Source organism: Geospiza fortis, unplaced genomic scaffold (assembly GCF_000277835.1).
Source record: "Geospiza fortis unplaced genomic scaffold, GeoFor_1.0 scaffold8, whole genome shotgun sequence".
In the NCBI taxonomy this organism is placed as follows: Eukaryota; Metazoa; Chordata; class Aves; order Passeriformes; family Thraupidae; genus Geospiza; species Geospiza fortis.
Window position 1 is genome coordinate 819,732 of NW_005054414.1, and position 24,533 is coordinate 844,264.

Genomic DNA, 24,533 nt, shown 5'->3' on the forward strand with positions numbered 1-24,533 from the left:
GCGCCCGGAGCGTTCCCGCCGCCGCACCGGGAGCCGCGGGCCGCTCGTCATTGTGCGGGAAAGGGCCCGCAGTGCTCGGCGCGAAGGGCGCCGTGCGAAAGGAAGTCCTGCAGGCGCGTTCCGCAAAGCGCGACAAAGCAGGAAACGCGACGTAATTTAAATTGTTGTGCGTTTCAATCGAAATTTAAAATTGGGGATTAACTAGTGATTGATATAGCGAAAGCTAATTATTAAATCGGAGAACAGGAATAGGCCGTGACATGTTGCAGAATGTGCGAAGTGGCCCTGCCTGTGTCACACAGAGGTTCTGTGTGCTGCGTCATTTCCTATCCGTGTTTTCCTTTAAACTATATTTCTGATAAATCTTCTCTCCGGGGTTATGCAAGCCGTACTGCGTGTTTTAAAGCTTGCCAGATGGACTATTTTTAAACCGACAGTGCTGGTCCGTTGGCAGACAGAAGGGAATTTAAAACAGTTTTGTGAACGTAGACATATATTAGTTAATATAAAAGCAAATGATAATCCAGGATGACATCGATGAGCGTCTCCTGATTTTTAATTTTTTTTTAATTTAATGAATTAAATTACATTTAACGTGTTTGTGGACAAATAAATTCTAAGTCACTGGGAAGCAAAAAGGACCGTCCCTTGGTTAGGACAAAAGAGGCTCTAGATATTGATTGAGTTCTTTTGTATCTCTCCTGCTTTCTTTTCCCCCGTTTGTTTCACCGGCACATGAGGAGCCGCTGCTGGCCTTTCAGGGAGCTCGCTGGCCGTGCCTGTGTCTGTTCGGCGTGCCCCGCGGTGTTTAAAGCATCCCTGCTCGCTGCTGCTCCCCATCAGTTTTGGCCGATGCCCAGTTATCTGCTTCCCTTCGGGAGGCTCCGTTCAGCTGCGTTCCCGGGGGGTGCTGCGGGCAGAGCGTTTTGTCTGCGAATCCCCGGTTAATGTTTGATGCCGGTGATGGGGAAATGACCGGGAACCGTGCTTAGCTCAGCTTTAAGTGAGACGCAAGGTCAGTGCTCCCTCTATTTGAGTTTGCCTCGTAATTTCTGTAGATCGAAAGGCTCAATTAGGCAAATTGGATTCATGAGACAGCAATGGAATAGGTATAGATGCAGGATCGATTTATTGAAGACAGCTACTGCCATAGTACAGAGGCAGTCAAGTTCGTCAGTTTCCTGCAGTGCTGAGAGTCGAGGGAATATATTTATTTGCAAACACTCAGGCCAAGTGAGAAGCTAAAGCTGCTCTTTTGTAACAGTTAATGTGCTTTAATTTGAGATTAAACAATGGGATCTTGGCCTTGGATCTAATGAACGTCTCCATTCTTTGTTCTCTTTGCCTAATCCTGCTAGTTATCCTATTGCTTGCTTTATTAATTTTTATGGGACCATTCAAGTTGGAGGGAGAATAGCTTTAATCAGGCTTTAAAGTGAAATTAGCCATTTTGACTTGCCCTTCTAGGAACCTGTGATAAAAATTTCAGATATCTATGTTTGGTTTCGATAGGATATATTCAAATTTAGGAAGACATATTTCTTACTATTAAATTTTAGTTTACCTTTATAAATGAACTGGAGGATTTAATAGTGAGATAAAGAAGTTAAATTTCAAAATACAGGTTTTTAGTGTAGGAGGTAGAGCAGTTTCTGTTTGAGTAACACTGCACAATTTTTTTTGTTCACAGGCATTTTTAGTTGAATCATAATAGGGGTGACAGTAAATGCTGCCTGAAAAACTTTTGGGAGACAGTCCCTTCAGTATAAGGAGCTAGCACGTGATGGCTGATGCAGAAATACTGCTGTTTTAGGGAAACTGGAAAGGCTTAAAATTTTACCATAAGTTCTTGCTGTTCCTTTGAATATCTGATATGATAAATAGGTTGGTTAATGAGTTTTAATATACCAGTGTGGTATCCTTGGGATGGATGATTAATATCTCAGAGTAAGAGACACAATGAATAAGAAGAGGAACTTTGGTTTCTCCTACACATACAGTTTTGCTGATGTTACCCTTCTGTTTTTCTTGCAGCTAAAGTTTAAGAAGTCTCAGGGTGAAATACAGGAAATTCTGTTCCCTAAGAGATGATGAAAAAGGTTGTTGTTTTTTTTTTACTTCTGCAGTTTAGCAGTTTTCAAGGCTTGTCTTTTGTAAAAAATTATCATATTTTCATCTGGATTAAATGGCAGGGGAACAAAGCTAATTCAGAACTTGTTTGTTATTATGAATTTTTTCTTATTGATGTGTTTGAAATAAAAAAAAAGGTTGTCCTTACTGAGTTCCTCAGTCCTTCTAGTTCAGATGGCTGCATGGTTCTATTGAGCAGTGCTATAGCCAATCTTTTTTTTCCAAAGGCTTGACACTGTTTGTTCCGAGCTTGTGTTTTCCACATGTCATGCGACATTAAAAGTCATCAAGTTGATGTAAACAAATTGCATTTCACTTGTTTGTTTTAGAACTAAATGCAAATAAAACCCATAGCAACTAAGTGCTGTACTTTGAGAGCTGTCTCTTAGCTGTTCTTCCTGAAAACCTGGGTGAGGTAATTTTTTCTTTTTATGTGAAGAGTGTGCATCAGTAAAGTCAGGCCTCCTCAATTCCGTGCAGCACCAGGGATGAGGTGCAGGGCACAAACCTCCTGACAGCCTGCCTGGATTGCCCTTTCATGGCTGCTCTGGTCTGCGTCCCTGGGAACTTCTGAAGGAGGTTATGGAGAAGGGACAACGAGCTAAATGCTGTGAAGATCACATTCTTTTTTTCCCCCCTTATACTAACTCCAGCAGAATTTCATTGGCAAGTAATGTGGCTGAACAGCCAGGAGCTGGGCTAGAGCAGTGTGCTTAGCCTCTTTCCTGCTGCCTTCTTCCCAGGAATTCTCAGTCTCTGTATGGCACCTGAAGAGGCTAATGGCTGCAGATGGATGTTACCCTGAGCTTCCCCATCTGCCTGTCATGGCAGTGTCTTGGGTTTTGGAGGAAGTTTGCTGTTGGCTGTAACATTCTAATTTAGCTGAACCAGTAGTTTGATAAAACAAATTAGCATTACCTGAAAGCAGAAACCTGAAATAAAGAGCAGAATACATCTGAATAAGGAAACACATTGCAAACTTCCAAAGCTGTAGAAGGAAGAATTTGGAATAGGAATTTGCCTATTGAGAAATAGGAATATTGCCTATTGAGAAATACCCATGAAATTCAGGATATGCTCTTTTGATCAAGACTTTTATAACTAGACATTTGTTGAACCTTTTTCAATGATAAAATGCCACTGCAAGCAGTTATTAATTTTGTCTAGTTGTTCCATGTGTTAGTGTCACTCATGTTTTCTACAATCATGCAGTGAACTGAACTGGGGAAATTATCTGGGCTTGGACCCTGATGAGTTCTCTAGTCTGGCTCCCCAAGCAGCTTAACCAAATTGCACTTGTATATTTGGATTGGAAGGACAGAGGGCACTGCCACAATAAGTGCTTTTTTGGATGACAGCATCACAGAGGCTCAGAGAAAATCCAATTATATGCTTGTCTTGATCTAGTTTTATCTTTTCAGATGAAATTACATGTGTTCTCTGACTACTTGACCAAATGCAAATTTCAGATGTCCTTCTACGTGTCTATGTGTAAGGCAGATAAATATTTCTCAGTTTTAAGGGTGCTTTTTTCCTATAATCAGCATGCAGAGGCTGGTATTACTGTTGAATAGGGTTAAGCTGAATACTCTGTGTAAGTAAAGATGCTCTCCAAAATAAATTTCATTATCTTACCCCAAAAATAATACACTCTGTTTATTTTTTTGGCTTGGCCAAAGTGTTTTAGCCAAACACTGCAATTTGAAGTGTAAAGTGTTACATTCTTTGTGACCTTAAAGTAAGAATCTTACCTCTTGGTGAGGGGGAGGGTTGTGGAAGAAGTTGGGGTGTAATCCTAAGAGAAATACATTTTTTCCCCTCCCACTCCAGCCTTCTTGTTCAAATAATGCTGAGTTTGCTGCATAGGATTGAAGGCCTTTAAGAGTGATGTGTGAATTAGAGCCTGGAGTGTTTCATGTTTATTTTTTGCACTTTATAGCCTACCGTTTCAATATTATAAATTTTGACAACTTTCAGAACTATATAGAATCTGCATTTTCAGAGGATTTTCTGATGTAAATTGGGAAGGAAGGAATGGGATTTGGACCTTCATTTTCCCTATCACGCAGTAGGAGAATCTAATTTTGGGGCTTATTAGAAGTCTTGTTGGCCAAATAGGCTCCTGCCTGAAGTGAGGACATCTGATAGAAACTTTCTGTCAGTCCCTTATTTCAGCTGTAGTGGTGTCCCAACACATGACTGGCTCAAGGAGCAGAGTGGTTGGGCAGTGATGTGATCCAGATTAAAAATAACCATGGGGGCAGCAAAAGGAATGTCAGGTTCCATTGCAGCCATTTCCTGCTCTGTGCCAGCGGTGGCTGTGGCTGCTGCCCCAGCGCTTGGGGGAAGCAATGCTGAGTGGAAATAAGCAAAGGGTGGAGATAACAATACTTGTTAAAGAGCTAACCTTAAGCAATCTGAAGTCTTTTTTTTACCCTTTCAGTGTGACTCCCATTTCTTAAAAGCAATCAAGCCAGAAATTACACTTATATTGTAGTTCCAGGACTTCATAGGTGGTTAGGTTTGTTTTTGGTTTTGTTTGGGGGGCTTTTTTTGTTTGTTTGGGGAAGAGGGGAGGTTAAGTACAGGTGTTTTTTTGGTTAGGTGTCGATTTTTTCCTTTTGACCTGGGTCTTTGTAGGTGTGTAATGCTGTTGGGAGGGTGGGTGAGTGACTTTTAGGGGGGTTTGTGTGGTTTTTTGGGGAGATTGCGGGTTGTGTATTTGCAGGGATGGGCCTTGTTCTGTTTTTGCAACACCCTGTTCCTGCTGTTTGTGCCTCCACCTGACCCTGCCGAGCCTCATCTGGGTCTTGTACTGCTTGTTTTTTATGTAGGATCACATTTCTTACCTGGTTAATTTGTCTACAGGGTACAGACGGGATTTGGAGTGTGAATTGCAGCCTGATGGCAAGTGTCATCTTGTGTTCTGTTAAGCTAGTTGAGATTTTTTTTTTATTCTTAGTATGTTGAATACACCACTGATATTGCATATGGAGGCTTATCAGCTCTCTTAACACTCAACTTCAGGTTTTAATTTTTCCCTAAAACCGGATTGCAGATGTAGTTCTACTTATGTCATTTAGTGCATTGTTCACTGGCTTTATCTGACTTCTTAAAAATACAGTAGACTAAATGGCTGTGTAGAAGTGCGTGCAGTTCAACATCTTATCACCTTTCCTGGCCAGGAATATCTACTTGAATGTACTGTTCTGTGAAGAGCTGTCCTAATCTTAGTTGTGGCTGCTGAAAGATGATCCCTGTCTCTTGTGCTGGCTGTGAGGCTGCACTCAGCTGCTTGGAGGGCCTGGTTCTGCTGGCTCTGCAAAGTGCTGGAAGTGTGCAATGGGAGGAGGGCAGGACTGCCCCATGCAGCAGCAGTGTGGGCTTAGACAGGTATTAGCTGCTTGTCAGCCTTCCCTCAGGTAGTGTTTTGTATGAGACCTAGATCCTTGCACATTTTCTTGTTTACTAGCTTTTCCTATTTGCAGTGAGTTCAGAGTCTGCAGCTTGTTATCTGGAGGCAGCGTGGCTTCTTTCTAAACTGAAGTGTTGGTAAATGTTTATGGATTCAGTTTTTACACAGAATTTTTTTCATTTTTTTCCTTTTTTCTTTGCTAATACTTTTATGTGGATTGGGAAAGGTGTACTTGAACTTGTCAGTTGTAGTTTTGAACATACTGAATCTGAACAGTTACAGTGCATTGAATTTCTAGAGGCTAGTTCTTCTAGGTTATAATTGAAAAATTCTTGAAAACCACTCTACAGTTCTCTTGAATAACTGAATTGAAGATGCTGAATTAAACTTGTGCTACTTGACATGCTAAAATTGATCAAACTGTCCTCAAAAGCTTTGAAACTGTCCAAGTTTTTCAGACAAGCAGCACAATATTGAAGCAGGGTGCTTTGATTTATTTGGCTCCTATCGCAGGAACTAATGTGTGTGTTTTGTCAGATGTAATTATCCATCACAAACATGTTTTTCATTCTTGGAGAGGAAATCACATTTGATTGAATTATTTATGAATCCAGAATAGATTTAAAACCTTGGGTGATTTAGGGTGTGTGTGGATTTGAGTCTTGTATCCATTGTTGGGTTTCAGTGAGGTTTTTGCTTGTGTCAGGACACAGGGGCTACAAGTAAAACTTAGTGCCAATCTACTTGGTCCAAGACTCTTTCCTCTTAGTGTCACAGCCCAGGATAACTTTGCTTTTACAGGTTTGTGGGTTTTCCCCTGGCTTTTGTAAAAGCAGGTCTCTAAATGTGCAGCACAGGTCAGTGGAGTGGCTGAGGCTTCATCTTTCCTCAAATGTTTTTATTTTTATGGTTATACTGGGCAGGGTCCCACGAGTCTTTAGTGCTGTTGTTAATACAGCATACCTTGATTTATAGAATAATAAGATCATCCAAATATTTTTGCAGCTTCAGTGCTTCTCCCTAACTGACCATTATCTTCTCTTACAGATACTTCATGCATGGGGTCTGCAAGGAAGGAGACAACTGCCGCTACTCCCATGACCTCTCCACCAGTCAGTCTGCCATGGTGTGCAGGTATTACCAGCGAGGATGCTGTGCTTATGGAGATCATTGCAGGTAAAGAAATGCCTGGCCATCCTGCAGGAAGCTTTGCACTCTGAATCCCTGAGTAGAGAGCTTAGGTAAAGACAGTAAATCTTAGTTCTTTCCTTTTCCATTGCACCTTCAGATAGTTTTAAAAATAACTTATCACTGACTCTCTTGTCTTGCTAAATGCTAGTGTTTGCTATGCAAAAAAAATGAGCAAAGGCAAGGTGATAACTGGTTTTCATAAAAGTGATAATTGTCAGCACGGGGAGTTTTCTTATTTTTTATTAATAACATGAGTAGATTAATTGAAATCTGAGATTACATTCAGACTAGCTGAATGGATGAAAATCAGTTACACTATTTAAGTGATCATACAAGCCTGAACAGGTAAGAATTTATTTTCTTCGTTGTTGTTTCTTGAGGAATTGGTACCCTGAGACAGGAACTACCATTTTAGGAAAGTAATTGGAGTTTGTCATATAAGTTCTAAGATGTTGCCTGTACAAAATAGCCTTATGAAAACATACTATTAATTGATCCATACCCCTGAAATTACAACAGGTACTTTCCTAGTGGAGCAAAGCTTTACAAGGGCTTAGGAATGTTTCATAATTCATTTTATTAAAACTTACCAGAAGTTTTAACATTCTGGCTTATTGCAGCTATAATTCGTGATTAAACATTTGCATCATTATTTTATATGGTAGCTCATAGTTAGCTTTGCTTTCATGTTTCAGAAAGGGTTACTATATGTAAGATAGGTAACAAAGAATGCCTCTCTGTAGTCTCCTATTTGCCAGTGTTGTTTTTTTTGATTGTGTAGATCAGTGGTCTTCCAACTTTGGATCATGCACACCATAAGTTCAATATTTTTGAGCTCCCACCAACATACACATTTATTTATAGTTTATATGTGTGTATCTATATCTACTACTATACTGATGTTATGTACATTATAAAACATAACCCAAAACCAGAATTTAGAAAAGGTGTATTAAAGGTGAAATGAAAAATATTTAATAAATATTTTATAAACAGTCCAAAGCAATTCTTACTGTCACTAAAAGCCTGATTAGTAGTAATATTTTTTTTTACTGACAGTAATGTTGATTCAATGGGCTTTTTTATTATTTAAAATCTCAGTGTAGCATTTTGTGATTTGGTTATTTGAAGATCTCATTCAAAGTTCAGTTTATTTCAGTCCTTGGTTTTAATGGCTGTCATAGCTGAAAAAGATCTTTCGCAAAGATATGCAGATCCAAAAGGAAGTGTATTGTTGCCTGCCTGCTCTAATGTGTGATAAATTTAGCTGGTAAGTTTCCACCTTCCCTGATGTCAATCAGCTGTTAGTGCAGATTAACTGGAAGGTGTTGCATTTTTATATTTTTCGCAAATGGGTCCAACATACACTGGAATTCTTAAACATGTTAGAGGAATCACTTTCCAAGTTTTTTTAAGCGTGCAAGATATGAAAGGTTTTTTGTAGTTGACACACTTGGATAGGTTTTGGCAATTAAATCACATAATGATGGAAACTCTTCATTTTCAAAGTGTTGTCTCCATACCACGAATTTCCTTCAAAAAGCAGTTATCTGTTCATAGAATGACTGTCTTGGAGGGGCAGTTTGAATGTGGTTGGGTTTGGTTGGTTTGGGTTTGTTGTTTTGTTTTTTGGGTTTTTTTTAATATCTGCTCAGCAGCATACAGCTGGCACTGACTTGCCATCACAGAAAAGGGCAGCAAATTTGCAGCACTTATCTTTGTGAAATAAACATGCATAACTCATCCGTGACAATTTTTAAGTGCTTTGCCATGAGCTAATCAGCAAACATCTGTGTGCTACAGAAGATTTTCATGGTTGCTCTCCACCTCATAGCTCCAGTGAACATTTGACTATTTAAAGGTCTATATTGATGACATTTTCTAGTGTCACTTGGCTGCTTCTGGATTCGTCTTTGCTACAATATCTTGCCTGTGAATGGTGCAGTGATGGATTTCTGGTGGGGTGCTATCCCTGCAGCCTTACCCTGCAATCTCTTATTGTGGTCAGAGCAGCTGCTGCTTCAGTGGTTTTACATGCACAGTTTTTCCATAAAGCATTGTTTTTATTAAAGTAATTGTATACTATTGAGAAGATATCTCCTCCAGTGAATCTTTTTGTCTTTGTCAAAGAAGTAATTTGTTGATAACGTTTCTCTACTGGTACATCTTTTCTTTGGTGTTTCACAAAAAGAATCTAGCAAGTATTATAAGCTGAGATGTTGAAAACATCTGTACTTTTCCTTCTGCCGTACAGCAAACTTCACACTCTGCACAATTTATTCTACTGCTTGTTTCTTTGAACTCTAGCAGTGTTTTCTGTGTGTTTCCCCACAGTATTTGATGACAAAGGAATGCATTTTACTTTGTCACCATATTGTTTTCCATGAGTTATTTGAGTAATTTTTGCCACAGCAGGAAGAAAAAGTGGTCCAGTGGCATATGTCTTTCATTGTTATGTAACAAGCCTCAAAAGAGGTGTCTAAACCCTTACTGTGAAGTTCTGCAAAGTACTGGATTGAATAGCATGTGACTTGAAACATCTTGGAAAAAATGTGGAGGTTTGTCTTTATGTTCCAGATGTTCTGATTTCCAATGCCTTGCTAATTGAGATGGCTTCATCCTTTCAGTAGCTAATATCTCAAGGTGCAGCATACACTGAGGGCATGGTTCATCATTAATAATAGTGAATGTAAATCCATATTTCAGATTGCCTTCTTGGTAATCTTGGATCTCTTCTGTGGTTCCCCTCCCCCTGAGTTTAAGAGCTGATTAGGTTGGCATTGGTTTGCTTCCTAGTGTGGCTGATGAGGAGCTGGTAGTAGGAGTAGAGCTGTTAGCTCGGACATTTTCTTGTTGGCTTTTGCTCACGTTATCAGTGCTCTTGTCAGCCCACAGCTGCAGACATCTTTTCAAGCCACTTGTTCACTTTGTCAGGGCTAGTTTAGGTAAAACAAGATCAGATAATCTGTTGATCCATTAAGTGGGCACTAGCAAAGTTCAATATGTCACAATGTGCTGAAAGCGAGCAGACAGGGGGGTGCCGCTGTCAACCCACTGGGTGATGGAACGCTTCCTCCTTCAGAGCACCTCACACGTACCACATGTGGGCTCTCTGATGTATGGACTGTGAGAACACTGCCATCAACATGTATCTTAATAGTAATAATAGTAATTTATTGTATTTTTAAGGGGAAGAAAACCACTAAGTTGTAGTATTTTCTTCCTGCACCCCATTGAGTTGCCTTGGGCACCTAGTATGGTGCACACACTTTGGAGGCCACAGATGTAGAGATCTGAAGGCTAGAATTTTAAATTTGTGCTTCGTAGGAGTAGGATTTCCAAGCTGACATTTGGTTAGGAGCACCTCTGTAATATGCAAGAATTGTGACACTTCTTTGTTTTCAGTCTGACACAAGCTAAGTGAATCACGGTCACTTCAAACTTCTGTATGATCTCAAAAAATTCCCTCCTTTGTACTTCAAATTAGTCAGCAAATATCCAAGACTACAATAGTATATTTGTCATTTATTTTCCCCATGTAGTCTCCTAGTTGCTGGAAGACAGATTTTTGAGGGAAATGTGCCTTCCTGTTTATTGTGGATGGTAGAGTTAAAAGGGTTCTGATTATCATTTTCCACAATAAGCTGAAAGAGGCATTAAGAATAAGTACTCAAATCAGTGTAAAATCTGTATGAGGCAAGATGCTGAGGCACAGGAAAAGAATAATTTATGTTGGTGGGGAATCTGAATCTGTGCCAGCTGAGGCCAGGCTGCCCAAGGCATTGTCCAGGTTTGAGTATCTGCAAGCCTGAAGATTGTGCACCCATTCTAGTGTTTAACTAGTCTTAAAGCAATTTTTTTTCCCTAATATTCATAACTGTAACTTCCCATTTTGGACTGGTGTCTACTGACTGTCATCCTATCACTGCACCTCTTAGAAGACTCTGGCTGATCTTTCCTGTGGCTTCCTGTGAGGTAGTTGGAGACAGCAGTGTCTGTCTTGAGTCTTCTCTTTATAAAGCTGGATAAAGTCATTTTTCTCATTCAGCAATACTACACATGTGTAATGGGTAACTGACCTGTTTGGGACATATTTGAAGATTGTTCTGTGTGTAAGAATTGTGCTCTTTTTTTGTCCAAAATCCGGAGTACCTTGTGTTCTCTTGAACAGTGCTGACAGATTGCACAAGTGAAAGCATTTCTCTATAAAGGGTCATCAGTGACTTTCTTATCCTAGCCATTCCTGGGTCCTCCTTACAACTAGCATGTTCACATCTTCATTAGTTCATTTTCAGTACATGGGGCTGCTGTCTGGAGGTATTTTTTTGTGGAAAGTTGACATGATGTGTTTTAACTTTTTAGATACGAACATACCAAGCCACTAATACAGGAAGAAGTGACTGATGTTAACCCAGAGGCAGAAATCTATCCATCAGTGTCCTCAGAGTTTGCATCGCTCCCTGAAACAGTTGAAGAATTTATTACTGAGATAGAAGATGAAAATACAGATCTGGCAGCTGCAGGAGTAGGGGCTGAAGACTGGGTGAATGCAGTGGAGTTTGTCCCTGGGCAGCCATACTGTGGACGTGGTAAGCTGATCATGCGATAACAGTGAATTTCCGTCATGGTTCAACAGTTTCTGTGTAGTGCATTTATTTTAATGCATTTGAGTACAGCTATTCATATTTATTGATCAGTTCAAGTGAGCTTGGGTTTTCCAACATGAGTAGTCGGACTGACTGTTTCATTCTGAAACCAAGTATATTTCAGGTCAGTCTCTGCATGACTGGCTTTCTCTTGTGTTTCTGAATGACTTGAGAATCTCCTTTGAAGTTTAGTTTGCATATGGGATGGGAGAGGAAATTACTGATGATAAAATTAATATTGCTACTCTGGAAAGATAATCTGCTGCTTTTGTGTTTTGGGTTGGTTGATTTGGTTTGGGGTGGTTTTGCAGTCTTTCAAAGGTTTTTCAGTGGGGATATGGATTCCTGTAAAAGGAGTTGAAGCCTAATGCTTACTTTAGTGAATGCCATGGCCAGAGGCTGAAAATGATTGATTCTAGTTAGTTTTCTGGAAGTCAACTTTCTAATACTGTGACAGCTCACAAAGAGAATGAGACTGAAGAAACTCATCAAACGGGACAACACTATTTGAGGAGCATACATCTCATCTGCTTTTCCTGCCAAGATATAACAGTCTTCAAATTGGAGTGAAAAGTAGGCTGAAGGTGTTCACTTTAACATATTTTTTTAAAGTATTTGTCTCTCTAAGGCATGAGGAGGCTATGAGTACTTACATAAATGTTTGAATTCAGAATGGACATCTTGCATCCAGAAGAATTTGAAGATCTCATAGAGTGCTCAGATTATATTACTTTGTGTCCATGGCACTGCTCAGATGCTCAGATTTGCAAAGAGAATGACTTTCTCAGTGTTACAGGGTGCTGCTTGGAGCCTCCTGCCATCCAGTTTGAGGAGGGTGAACAGGAATGGTCAAGTGACACAAACAGTTTGCTAATGTTGTTGAGAAGTTTGATTATGGAATTGTGGATAGATGTGAACTATGTGAACTTGAGTATATCCCAAAGGAGTGAAAATTTGACAGCTATCTGTGAATGTGCCACCTTAGTGTTAGTAAAGATAGAGCTTCTGTGCTTGTTGAGACAAAGGATTTTTAAATATATTTTAATCAGAATATAATATTTAGATTGGAAGGACCTCTGGATTTCATCTAGGTTTCCTGCTTAAAGGTTGCCAGGGGCTTTGTTTAGTTGAATCTCTATCCTCAGAGATGTTCAAAGGGCCATAACCTCTGCGTATCCTTTGTGGTGTTTGACTTCTTTCACAAAGAAAGCCCCTTTCCTAGTATGTAATTGGATTTTTCCCTGCCTCAGCTTGCCTTCTGTCTCTTGTCATTTGCACATCTGAGAAGAGTCAGTCTCTTTTCTTGGGAGTCAGCCCCATTAATGACTGGCTGGCCCTCCACTGAAATCAATTCATTGCTGGTTTGAACAGCCAGAGATCTTTTAAATACACACAGTCCTTATAGAAGAGCTGGTGCTTATTCCTGAAGTCTAAGTCACTACACTGCTAACTTAGTATTACTAAAGCAATTTTTTTTCCTAGGGGTTAGGTGTACTTTTCATGCAAACTTGTGCGAGATTAAGTTAAATAACATTCTGTTCTGTGAATCTTGTTGCAAGTCTGTTTTATAGCTTTTGAAACTTGATGTAAACATACTCATCTGTTTCTGTTCTGAACAGTGCTACATGATGCTAATTCCCACAGTGACTTTAAAAAAACTTCACTCTTCTGAAGCAGCTGTCTTTATTAAGCTACAGAAATAAAACTGTGTGCAGTGTGTTCTGTAGTGTATGCCTTAAAGCAGATTATTCTTGTCAAATTGCTGGAGAAATGTACAGTTACTTGGAAAGTTCAAAATGAAATCTATTTCTCAAGGTTCCCTAGAAGCCTGTGTGTTTCAAATTTCTCTAAAAATGATAAAGATTCAAGGCTGGCTGTTTAACCATGCATAGCTGGGACTATAATGCTCACCTTTTACCATGATTCTCTAATTCAGGACTAAACCTGGTATCTTGAAGATGAGTTCAGGACCTAGCATAGAAAATAGTGATGATTTTTCAGGTATTCACTTGTTAGTTGTACAGATGTGCCGCATTTCCATACTTGTTCTGCAGTAATTGAGGAAGAGTAGGAGGGCAGAAATACAAGAAACAATGAATTGGGTGTCTGTTTCCTGTTACTGAAAGATTAATGTGTTTAATGCTACAAAGTGTGTCCTTAGTGCAAGCAGGTGGTGTGTGGATCAAAGTAAACAAACCTGTTTTTCCACTACTATGAATTTAACCCTGTTGACTGGGAAATGGGCAATGAGAAGGTGGGGATTGAGTCCACCTACTGGTGAGCAGAGATTTGGAAACAGCAAACAATCACAGAGAACAAATGCTACTCTGAGGGATGTTGAATTTGTAACTGCTGAGGTAGTGAAGTCTTTTGAATTTTTCTAATTGTGGTTTCAAAGAGGAAGTAAAACTGAAGCTGCTACAGTGCAGAACATACAGAAAATATACATGCTCTTCCCGCCTCACAGTAAAGAATTTCTTCTTAGTATCTAATCTAAACCCACCCTTTTTCAGGTTGAATTTTCATTTGAAACCATTACCCCTTGTCTTATTACTACATGCCTTTGTAAAAAGTCCCTCTCCATCTTTCTTGTAGGCCCCCTTCAGGTCCTGGAAGGCTGCAGTAAGGTCACCCCGGAGCCTTCTCTTCTCCAGGCCGAGCAACCCCAACTCTCTGAGCCTTTCCTCATAGGGGAGGTGTTCCATCCCTCTAACCATCTTCATGGCCCTCAACTAGGTAAAAAAATCTGTGACAACATTAACTTGAGTGAACACTGGCAAATGCAACAGTTGAGGGACTAAAAACTGAATGGTAGTTGTGATTTTTGTTATTTCTTATGGAAGTGGAAACAATGGATTTCAAATGGGAGGGCAAGTGGGATTTCGATTAGTACGTACATATTTTCATGTTCTGCTGAGCTACTCAGGAGAAAATGTAGAGCCTAGTACATGGTTTCTTGTCACTTTTCTTAGTGCTAGTTCACTAAAACTCATGGGGAAGAAGAGCTAATGAACATAACTTTGTTTGGGAATCTTGGACTGAAAATGAACGGGTTGCCAGGTGACTTGTTACTCAGTTACTCACTTGCTTTGAAAAGTATGTTTCTAACAAACAGACTTCTCCAGGATCACTGAGTGACCACTACTGTCTGAGATGGTTCAAGAAGGAGACTTGATCTTGAGAGCTAATATTTTTCTACACTAATCTTCGATACTTGCTTATTCCTCAAAACTTAAGTTGCAGGGGACATGCATTTTCTTTTTCCTAAAACTAACAGACTGATACATGCCTGTTGTTATGTCTTTGCTCCATGGGGATGAAAACTGTGCAAGTGTGCAGCCTCTGATTAATTTTGGGGAGTCTCTCCTTCACTTTAACTGATCCAAGTATGCCTTTGGTAGTTTTTGCTTGCTTCTCCAAATCTAGTGCTTGAACTAGTTTCTAAAATTTACACTTTCTTATAGCCTAGATGACTCTTGTAACAGCTTCTGGTTATGTAAATGAACTCCAGCTGCTGTTCTTCCTGGTGTTTACTCTGAATATAGTAATGCTTTATGTTTATTACACCTTCAGTTTCTCACTGACTGCTTTTGTCTTCTAATTCAGTCATCATCCTACTTATGTAACAATTTCAGAAGGCTGACTTGTGGTGAGGCAGGCAAGCATGTGTTTGAGGCACAGGGATGAGTGTTCAGCAGTAGCTGTCTAAAGGGGGAAGAGAAAAGATACAGATTTCAGGTCAGTTTAAGGTTAGGTGAGGGAATTTACTTAGGATTTTGCAAAACTGATAGCCAGCTTAGAATGCAGTGATAATAGCCTGAATTTCAGTTTCATGTGTCTGGCTAATTGACCAGATATCTGTTTAGGACAGTTTTTTTGGCAAATATGTAGAATGGAGTTAGTTTGAGAGATGTGGACACCACTTTTCTAGCAATCTTAGAGATGCACGGGAGTCCAGAAATGAAAGTTTGTTCAGGCTAAAGAGCAGTGTGCTAATTAGCCTGCACATAAGGAATTGCTGATGTGCTATTGCCATACTAGCATTTTGTTATGCTGGATACACACCTTTATTTCAGCTGTGTGATTTCTGGGAAAAAAACAGTGAACTTTAGCTGATGTGAAAATTTTAAATAAAGTGAAATTGATTCTAAAAGTAGTGAGAGATTTGTAGCCTTATTTAATGGTTGCTGAACCAGCGTCTGTATTAAGCTCCTGATGACTAGTGCAATTTTTCTAGGTGGACTTAGCCTGTAAATGGATCTTCCCTGACCACTGAAACTTTGATAGCTTTAATCTTGTCTGGGTTGAAGGATGAAAAACTTGGTCTTGAAATTAATTGAGTGGGGAAAATAATTTAGTTCAGATTGAGGTGTGTGAAGTTGGACTGAAATGAACCTAGGTTGTTTCTATTACTCTATTTGGGTAACCCTGAGTGTTCTTACTCCCGGTGCTCAAAGTCTGAATGTGCTGCTTACTGCTCTTAATTCTGTTCCCAGCTGCTCCTTTCTGTGCTGAAGCACCCTTGCAGGAAATGGTGATTGAAGAAGAATACGAGAAGCAGCAGGCAGATGTGGAGATGAAGAAGGAGCTGTGTCCCTACGCTGCATTAGGAGAATGTCGTTATGGAGAAAACTGCGTGTACATCCATGGGGACGTGTGTGATATGTGTGGCCTGCAGGTCTTGCATCCTATTGATGCTGCACAGAGATCTCAGCACATAAAGGTAAGCAGACAACTGTCTGCTGTTTAACAGCTGTAAGTTATTGCTTCCTAGCTTCCCTCAATCACTTGTTGCTAATTCCCTTTTATTTGAAGGTGTGTGCAGGTCAGGCAGTGAATGAAATTCCGGTTGTAAACTAGACTGTTTCCTGCCAGGGCCATACTCAAAAGCAGCTGGATTTCCTTATCTGTGTTGGGAGAGCAGTCTGCTTAAAGATACTGGAGCTTTGTTCTTTGCCTAGTCAAAGTGGATGGTCTTTTAGACTGCCTTGTCACATTTAAAAGCAGTGTCTGAAGGAAGGAATTTGAACTCTGAATTGATTGTTCCCCAGTACTTGAACAAACTTTTTTTGAGGATGAAGATTTTTTTCAGCTTAATCACACTTCATGCATTATGCAAAACAGCAAACTGAGTTTAAAAACATCCTTAGACCTCACCAGATGAGCAGTCATCTCTGTAGTTGTTTTCTTTGTGTCTCCTTTTCAGTCTTGCATTGAAGCTCACGAGAAGGACATGGAGCTTTCCTTTGCCGTCCAGCGCAGTAAAGACATGGTGTGCGGGATCTGCATGGAAGTGGTGTATGAGAAAGCCAATCCTAGCGAGCGCCGCTTTGGGATCCTCTCCAACTGCAGCCACACCTACTGTCTCAAGTGCATCCGCAAGTGGAGGAGTGCTAAACAGTTTGAGAGCAAGATTATAAAGTGAGGCACTTTCTCATTTTGATTGTGCTTTGTTACTGTGGAAGAGCTTAGTAGCTTGTGACAACTTGCAGCAGACTTCCAGATGCAGACTGCACAGAGGCTGCATTCAATGCATACTAACTTTTAGTTTAGGAGTGAAATAATTGTTAGGGATAATATTTACACTCTGATTTGGTTAATACCGGGTTAAGTTGGCAAAACTCAGTGGTAGTAAATAACTGTTTTTTATTTAGTAGCATGTTGTCCAGTGGTTACTGTTCATGTCTTGGACACCCAGGCAGGAATCTGGAAGCAGATTAACCAGTTCAGAATGTATGCTGCTTAATTCATTACTGCCTTAGAACATTATTCAGTTTGCAAAACATTTCTCCATTTAAGGCTGTTTTAGAAAATACAAAGTTCCAATCAAATAAATACAGGAAAAATACCAAAATAAATTTATTTAATTCTAAAGAAAAAGGAGTCTGTGTGAAGTGTTTTTTCAAGCTTTTCTGAGACAAGCTGACCAGCTGCCATTGCCATTGAGTTCTTGAAGAGAATTTAGGTTGTCTTCACTTATAAGAGTCTAGATTGAAAAGATTTAACAGCAAGTATATGAGTACAGTACCCCTTTAAAGATGGATATATGCCATGGCTTGTTATATAGGAGAGAGAGCGCCCTGTAATGTGGAATTTTGCAGCACAGTCTGTTCATTTCCCAGGTCCTGCCCAGAATGCCGGATCACGTCTAACTTTGTCATTCCAAGTGAGTACTGGGTGGAGGAGAAGGAAGAGAAGCAGAAACTCATTCAGAAATACAAGGAGGCAATGAGGTATGAGCAATGCAGCCTTTTATCAAATTGAGACTGCAGAGATAAAGGCACACGTGGAGAAGAAGGGTGTTAATGTAAAGCCCCTTTTCACACCTCCTTTCCACCACCACGTGTGAAGCATGTCTCTGCCTATCTGCTCACAGATGCATGCACACAGTCCCAAAGCTATTCCCATGTTCTTTCACTTCAGGCTTCCCCTTCTCTACACAAAACACTGTAGTGTAGCTGTAAGGCAGTCCAAGCTTGTGCACTGCACACCATTGGTGTCCCTCTGCATGCATCAGTCCACACAGAGTGTAATGAATCATTTCTGCATGTAGGTCTTTCACTCGCAAAATGTTCTGCTCCTGGTACCTGAGATCCTTGTGGACTGCAGGTAGATGCAGTTCTGAAGTCTGATTGGGGTGTGCTGTCAGTAAGGGTTGGATATTTTCCTTTCCAGCAACAAGCCATGCAGGTATTTTGATGAAGGCCGTGGGAGCTGTCCATTTGGAGGGAACTGTTTCTACAAGCATGAATATCCTGATGGCCGCCAAGAGGAGCCACAAAGACCCAAAGTAGGAACCTCAAGTAGATACCGGGTTAGTGCTGATGATTAATTGTCCTTTCAACAGAGAGCACAGGAGGGGTATGCATTATGTCTTCTGCCTTGAGAAGAGGATAGGGAAATACTGACTTTTCTTTTTTCCACTTCTGATAGACCTCTGTAATGGTGAATTTGAAGGAAGCGGTGCTCTAAAGTTTGTGAATGCTGGAGGCCAAGATGGAAAGACTAAATTTAAAAAACTTTCTTACAACATACTGAAGTAAAAATGTTGGGTAGCAGTAATAGGGGTGTGTGTAAGGGTTAATTCTGCTGGAGGTCAGTATCTCCCTTAAAGAGAAATGTGATTGTCATGTCACAAAGTACCCCAGGGGCATGCCAGCCTCTGGAAAGGCTCCTGCTTTGTACCACTGGCTCACCTGGGAAATCCTTGTGTTCCATTTGCAGGCGCAGCGGAGGAATCGGTTCTGGGAGTTCATCGAGGAGCGAGAGAACGGTGACCCCTTTGAAACCGACGAGGATGAGGTGGTGACCTTTGAGCTCGGTGAGATGTTGCTGATGCTGTTGGCAGCCGGAGGGGATGATGAACTAACGGATTCCGAGGATGAGTGGGACTTATTTCATGATGAGCTGGAAGATTATTATGATTTGGATCTATAGCACCTGTCAGTGGAGTGTGGACTGTTGTCTTGGCTTCAGGCAGTAGCTATTACCTGTGGTGTTGTGGCAGTGCCTGTGTTTCTCCTAGGCAGGCCGATCAATTCCAGGTGCTGTTGTAATAACTTTTACCCAGGGTCTGTCTCTTCCCTTCCCCTCCTTTCCCACCCCAGGAGTGTTGTTTTTCCTCTGTTTCAACAAATAACAATAAATAAATCTTTAAAATGTTAGTTTTTGTAAAAATGAATTTAACTGTCAAACAGTTAGCTTAGGTTTGTTGCTTCATCTGTGTACCCAACAGAGTTCACCCAGTTCCAGGGTTAAAGTGTTTACAGGACTTCCACACTCATTTTGAAGAGCCCAGATACAAAAATGAGCAGTGGCCATGCAGTGGGGATGTTAATTGGCTGATGGCCTTTATTCTGTCTTTGTACCAATATTTCTGATTTCAGGCCAGATACAAATATTCTTTCTGGAATCAGCTTCGTTCCAGCCCCCTCATGTACACGTCTTCATTTGTGACTTTTGGTCTCTGTTTACTTGCACATTACTATTACTACTGTGTAACCAGAACCAGGTGTGAACGTTCTGGATTTTTACTGTGTTTAGCATGAAAGGAAGATGTCTTTGTGAAAGGAGAACTCTCTATGTGTATATACAGATAAATGTAGAGTTGGACCTCAAGGATGGGGAGACTCTGTGTAAGTTAAAAATAACAAAACCATCTTTCACCCCCTCTTGGTGCATGAAGTCTTGCCTCCAGTTGGACATGAAACTGGTCTAGAGGTCTTAGCCCAGACTGGGAAACGATCCTGATTATCGCTTAACCTGATAGATGGCACTCCCTAATACACCAGCTCTCTTTCATGTGTATGATTAGGGTTGTCCAGGAGCAGAAATCCGGTTAGCCAAGGTGGGGTCAGAGGAACACCAGAGAGGACCCTTTAGCTTTATCGCTCTGTAAGTTTTAGAACTTCATGTAAACACTTAAGCCGTGAGCTTTGCTAGAAACTCGCTGTGCCTCCCAGCTGCTTTGGGGTACTTGTGCCTCTCTGCAGCTGAGTTGGGCAGGTTGCCTGGTAAAGCTGTTCAGTTTATGTGAGTTACTGCTTACAAAGGCAGTCGTGCAGTTTCTGGCTGTAATTTGCATTGAGAAATTACTTTGCCACCAAAGCCCCAGCACAGGAATTTTAACCTTGCATTACATTATTGCTGTTTTTTATTGACTTGTGGATGCCCCGTGATCTGTTCTCCTGCTGCTCTTGTCCCCTAGACTGCCTCTCCTTTCACTTTTAAATGGAATGAGAAATTGTTCTGAGGTCTATAACGTATTGTTTTGCAGCTGCCTTTTGTAAGAAGCACTTTTCCCAAATAAAAAAAGTAAAAAAAAATTAAATAAGAAGTCAGTCTGTTCTTTTAAGTCCGAAGGTTCTGGTTTTTGACTTGATTGTTTTTGTGTGTGTTTCTGTAAATACAAAGGCATTTATGTCACTTATTCTTAACTCCTGCAGAACTGTGTGCAGAATTCCAGCATTGTTAGAGCCTTTCCAGCAAAGAGCCTATAATGCAAGAGACACATTCCAAACGGACAACTGAGGCAGCTGATGTATTGAAGGAATATCTGGGGTCATTAGTAAGAACTGACACGTCTTGCTTTCTCAGAAGTCAGTCCTCCACTGTTGTGTTAATTTTATTTGCACTGGACAAAGCCAGCTGCAGGACATACTCTTATCCACAGTTTCCTATCGTAATGGCGCTGCTACAGGCCACTTCCTGAGGCTCCACATGCTTGTGTTCAGATAGAAACATTTTTCTGCAGAAATAGACAAAGTTGGAAGTAAACTGCTAGAAGCATATTAAGATGCTGGGGATGTGATTTTAAAAAAGTATAAGTGAACAGAGTAAAGCCATTTTTTGTTTGTTCAGTTTGTTTTGCTTTTTTTTTCCCAAGGGCCAAGTAGCAGAGGGAGGAAGGGAATGTAATTTGAGCAAATGACACTTTAAACTGATAAAAGGGAGAAAACAGAAAAAAGTTAAAGTCTCCCTGCCCTACATAGTGAACATAAGTTGTTATATCCTATTGGAATGCTTCATTCAAATGTGAGTTTGTAAAAAAGCTGTTTTCTGATAAGGTGGAAAAAGGCAATGAACTTAGCAGCCAGAGCACAGGTGTGAGCTTGCTTTCATAAGGGGTCAGGAGTGGTGTGCTTTGCCTCCCTGCCTGGGTGTACCTGTGGCACAGTGGTGGCTGCTGGTGTTTCTAAAGCTTCCTCCTGTACACCTTACAGAGGAGGCTGAGAATACCCAGATGAGTGAGTGATGTGCTTTGGTGGAGGCTGGTGGGTGGAGCTGCACAGCACTGATGTGTTCACAGGCAGCATGACAAATAGCTCCTCTTGCTTTGAACTGTGCTGTGGTTCCTGTTGTGCAGGTTCAGGAACTGCCTGTGTTTGTCCCCAAGCCAGAGCTGCTGGGTGCCGCTTCCCGACTGAACCAGAGCCTTGTGTCTGAGCTGGCTGGAGCACTGTGATTTCCACCCCCACCAGCCCCAGGCTGGGACAGCTGAAAATAGAAGGGTCTCTGAAATAAATATGTTAGTAGGCTGCTATGTTCTTCCTCTGTGAGAACAGGAATAAATTCAGTAGAATGAAGCTTACAGTGTAAGAAGATGGAGGGTGACAACTCTGGCTGTGCTACACTCTCTTCAAGGAAATACTTAAGGTTCAGCAACTGAAAAGGCCAATGAGAGTAGCATCAAGGTGGAAACAGTATAAAGTCTCCATAAACTTCCACCAGCAGAATCTTAATTTCAAATCAAAAATCTTTTGATGGATGCTGTCACTTAAGATGCTTTGACTTCACTCCCTAGGCCAGAATACATACATTTCGTTTGATACAGACCTTTGCCTCTTGTGGAAAGTGCAAAGTAAGTATGCTACCTGTTCTCCCTGCTCTGAACGTGATCATTCAAGGTAAGAGCACTTGTTACAACTTTGGCTGCTTTAGTTCAAATGGTGGTAGCACAGCTGGCTTTTGTAGCCCAAGGTGGATTGTAATCTTTGAGGAAATACCTGGTTCATTTAATGAAATACAAAGTAACTTCCCTACTACTGCAGGTACAGAGGAGATCTGTATTTGGAGGGTACCATGAGCTATGGGGTGTCTCATGTTTGGAAAAAAACTTGCGTAGATGAAATTATTCATGCTGCAGCAATTTAAAATGAGGGAATTTACATGTAATCCTTTAGGATTGAGATACAATACAGGACTGTGCTGCAGGGATCAAGTAACTACAAAGTCAGTTTAATTGCTAGCATTAGAAAGGCATTAAACTGTAGTTGTGGTGAGCCTCACTTCAGGTTAGCAAAACTAGACTTAGGAGTGAAAACTGTAAGCAGTGATGTTCATGGACACAGCAGTAGCAAGGAAATGCAGGACTGTAAATATGCTGAACTCCAGTTATGCATGGGTATGCTGCATTTGTTACTCACTGTCAAGCCAGTCAGGCCCTGCTTGACAACAGCTTGATGTGAATGCATCCGCAGAAGCTGTGCAGGCAGCTGTGTGAAGGTTGATTTATAACAGCAGCATTAGAAAGAGTGCTTTTAAAGATTTTTTCAAAGCCCTGCCCATCTGAAAATGAATTCCTATTTCAAGGTAAAGTACTCTTAGTACAAAGGGGCTCTTGGCCTGTGATATCTCAAAAGAGTGTGATATCCCAGCACTGCCTGTTGGTGTAGTTCTAGTTCTTAAAACAGTTGCTTAAGAGTGGTGCTTGAAAATTATTTCAGGAGCCAGTTTGCTGAGCAATGACTGTTTGGGCCCCTCACACACACCTGCAGGCAGCTGTGGGTTCTGCGAGCTGAGAGCCAGGAAAATGCCTGTTGGGGAAGGAGCACCTGTATCAGCACTGCCGTTGGAGCACTCACCTGGCTGGGGGGAGCTTCACTTCCAGTTCCTTGTCCAAAATCACAGGCATGCATCTTCTTCCTGAAAGAAGGCTCCAGGATAGAGTGCTCCACTCTGTTCAGCCTCTGAAAATTGTCTCCCTTCCAACTATACTTAAACATTAACTGGAACGATTAGATAAGAGCCTCAGCTTTTGTAACTGAGAGCCTGTCTCCTGCATATAAAGCAAAGCTGGACCACATAGGCAGTGCTGTGTGCCTTCCACATCACTGGGCTGCTGGGTTGTGTTGGCTTTTAACTGGTCAGCTTCTGGGAGGTGTCAGTTTGGTACATTTTAAAATATTTCTAATTATTTTATTACCCTATTCCACCAAGAGGTAATGCTTCTCATTTGGCCTGGCTGTGACACCAGTGCAAGTAATGTGCACAGCAAAGATTCAAATGCTTTTTCCCAGTAGATAAGAACTTAACAAATGAGCTCATCTTCAAGCTGAATGTGCAGCTCTTGAAACTGAAACCTGTGGGGCAGTAGTAGTTTTTAAAATAGCTTTGTAAACAACCTTATAACCCTTTGTACAAATGCATTAATGATGCTATCAAGATGCACTTGGAATTTGCATATGATGCTGGGGAACAAACCATTAACAGAAGGCTCCATAGGAGTTAGTGCTACTTTGCCTTGTCATAGCTGGGTGTTTCCATCTGCTCTCTGATGGGGGAAGGCAGAACCACAGAGATTATGCTGAGCTTGTATGTTGATCTAGTGGTTCTCACAGTCTAGAATAATGGGGATTTTTTTAAATTTTAAGGGGATTTTTTAAAAGTTCATAGCTTCCTGTATTACCTCGCAAATAACAGCATTACCAATGTACTCCAAAGAACCTTGTTAGCAAGTGCTGCTCTTCACTCACAGGAGGACAGCTGGAAAAGCAGCTCTGTAGAAACCACTGAGTGTAATTGCCCAAAGGCCTTGTGGAAAACGCCAAACAGAACCAACCAAAAGAGGTCACGCTCCTGGTTTAGCTGCACAATGGGTAGATGTCTAAGACTAAGTTTCTTGGAGGAGTAGGAAGCCTGTTCGACCTGTTAAAGGAAAGGGAACAGTCACAAGCCTGTTCTCCCTGATCCTGTATTGCACAGCTTTCTGCCAAGAAGGTCTTGCTTTGCCAGTAGCTCCACGTGTGTGGGAAGAGAACAGCAAGAGCCCTGAAAACTGGCAGTGCTGGGCACTCAGGATCACAACAGCCTCCACAGTAGTGGCTAATTAAGATGGTAAACCCAATGAACCATGCAAAGTTAACACTCTGCTAGTACCATCCTTCCTCTAATTCCTGACCAGTGAAAGATTGTAACTGGAGATGAAAGCAATACTTTTTCTATTGCAGTCTTCTGGAAGATACTAAAAAAAAAAAAAAAAAGTAAAAATTATGGATTACAAACTACTACCAGGAATAGAAATATTAAGCTTACATTTGACTGCTCTTGTAGTGACAAGAGCTGTAGAAACTAGTTTGGAAGCAGGCTCACCACTGTGAAAGGCTATGGTATTTGCTTGAATGTGCAAGGCAAAATGCAACTACCAGGCTAGTAAAAATGAAGAAGGAATAAAGATTTAAAAAGCAAACATGAGAAGGAGGATTCCTGAAGATGAAGCTTTCTCCACAGCAGGCTATAGCAAGAGGGTAGCACAGAAGGTTCCTCCCTGAGCTTACACAGAGCTGAATTAACCCCTGCCCTTGGCATGGAATAGCAAAGAACCAGGCCAGAGGAAGCATTAAGAACATTAGAAATATTTCCAAGACTATTAC

General features: G+C 40.9%; 1 protein-coding gene across 4 annotated transcripts; it reads left to right on the forward strand.

Moving 5' to 3' along the window:
• The first annotated feature begins 844 nt into the window (after positions 1-844).
• On the forward strand, positions 845-20,212 carry MKRN1 (makorin ring finger protein 1). Of its 4 annotated transcripts, none has more exons than XM_014309223.2 (10): positions 845-1,015; positions 2,035-2,099; positions 6,593-6,721; positions 11,099-11,325; positions 13,978-14,118; positions 15,879-16,105; positions 16,589-16,803; positions 17,505-17,615; positions 18,058-18,172; positions 18,607-20,212. In XM_014309223.2, the coding sequence occupies exons 3-10, from the start codon at positions 6,600-6,602 to the stop codon at positions 18,817-18,819; spliced, it is 1,371 nt and encodes a 456-aa protein (XP_014164698.2). In that variant the 5' UTR covers positions 845-1,015; positions 2,035-2,099; positions 6,593-6,599; the 3' UTR covers positions 18,820-20,212. The 4 variants fall into 4 exon arrangements, with proteins under 4 accessions (XP_014164698.2, XP_030917288.1, XP_005426454.1 ...); XM_031061428.1 differs by having other exon boundaries at positions 847-1,015; positions 18,058-18,196; XM_005426397.2 differs by lacking the exon at positions 2,035-2,099 and having other exon boundaries at positions 847-1,015; positions 18,058-18,196.
• Positions 20,213-24,533: the final 4,321 nt, after the last annotated feature.

What these genes read in the sequence shown, in the direction of transcription:
- MKRN1 (XM_031061428.1), top strand. Translation starts at nt 6,600, where the DNA reads ATGCATGGGGTCTGCAAGGAAGGAGACAACTGCCGCTACTCCCATGAC. An exon ending in TTTGAGAGCAAGATTATAAA is followed by an intron (nt 16,804 to 17,504) that starts GTGAGGCACTTT and finishes TTCATTTCCCAG; the next exon opens with GTCCTGCCCAGAATGCCGGA. An exon ending in AAATACAAGGAGGCAATGAG is followed by an intron (nt 17,616 to 18,057) that starts GTATGAGCAATG and finishes TTTCCTTTCCAG; the next exon opens with CAACAAGCCATGCAGGTATT.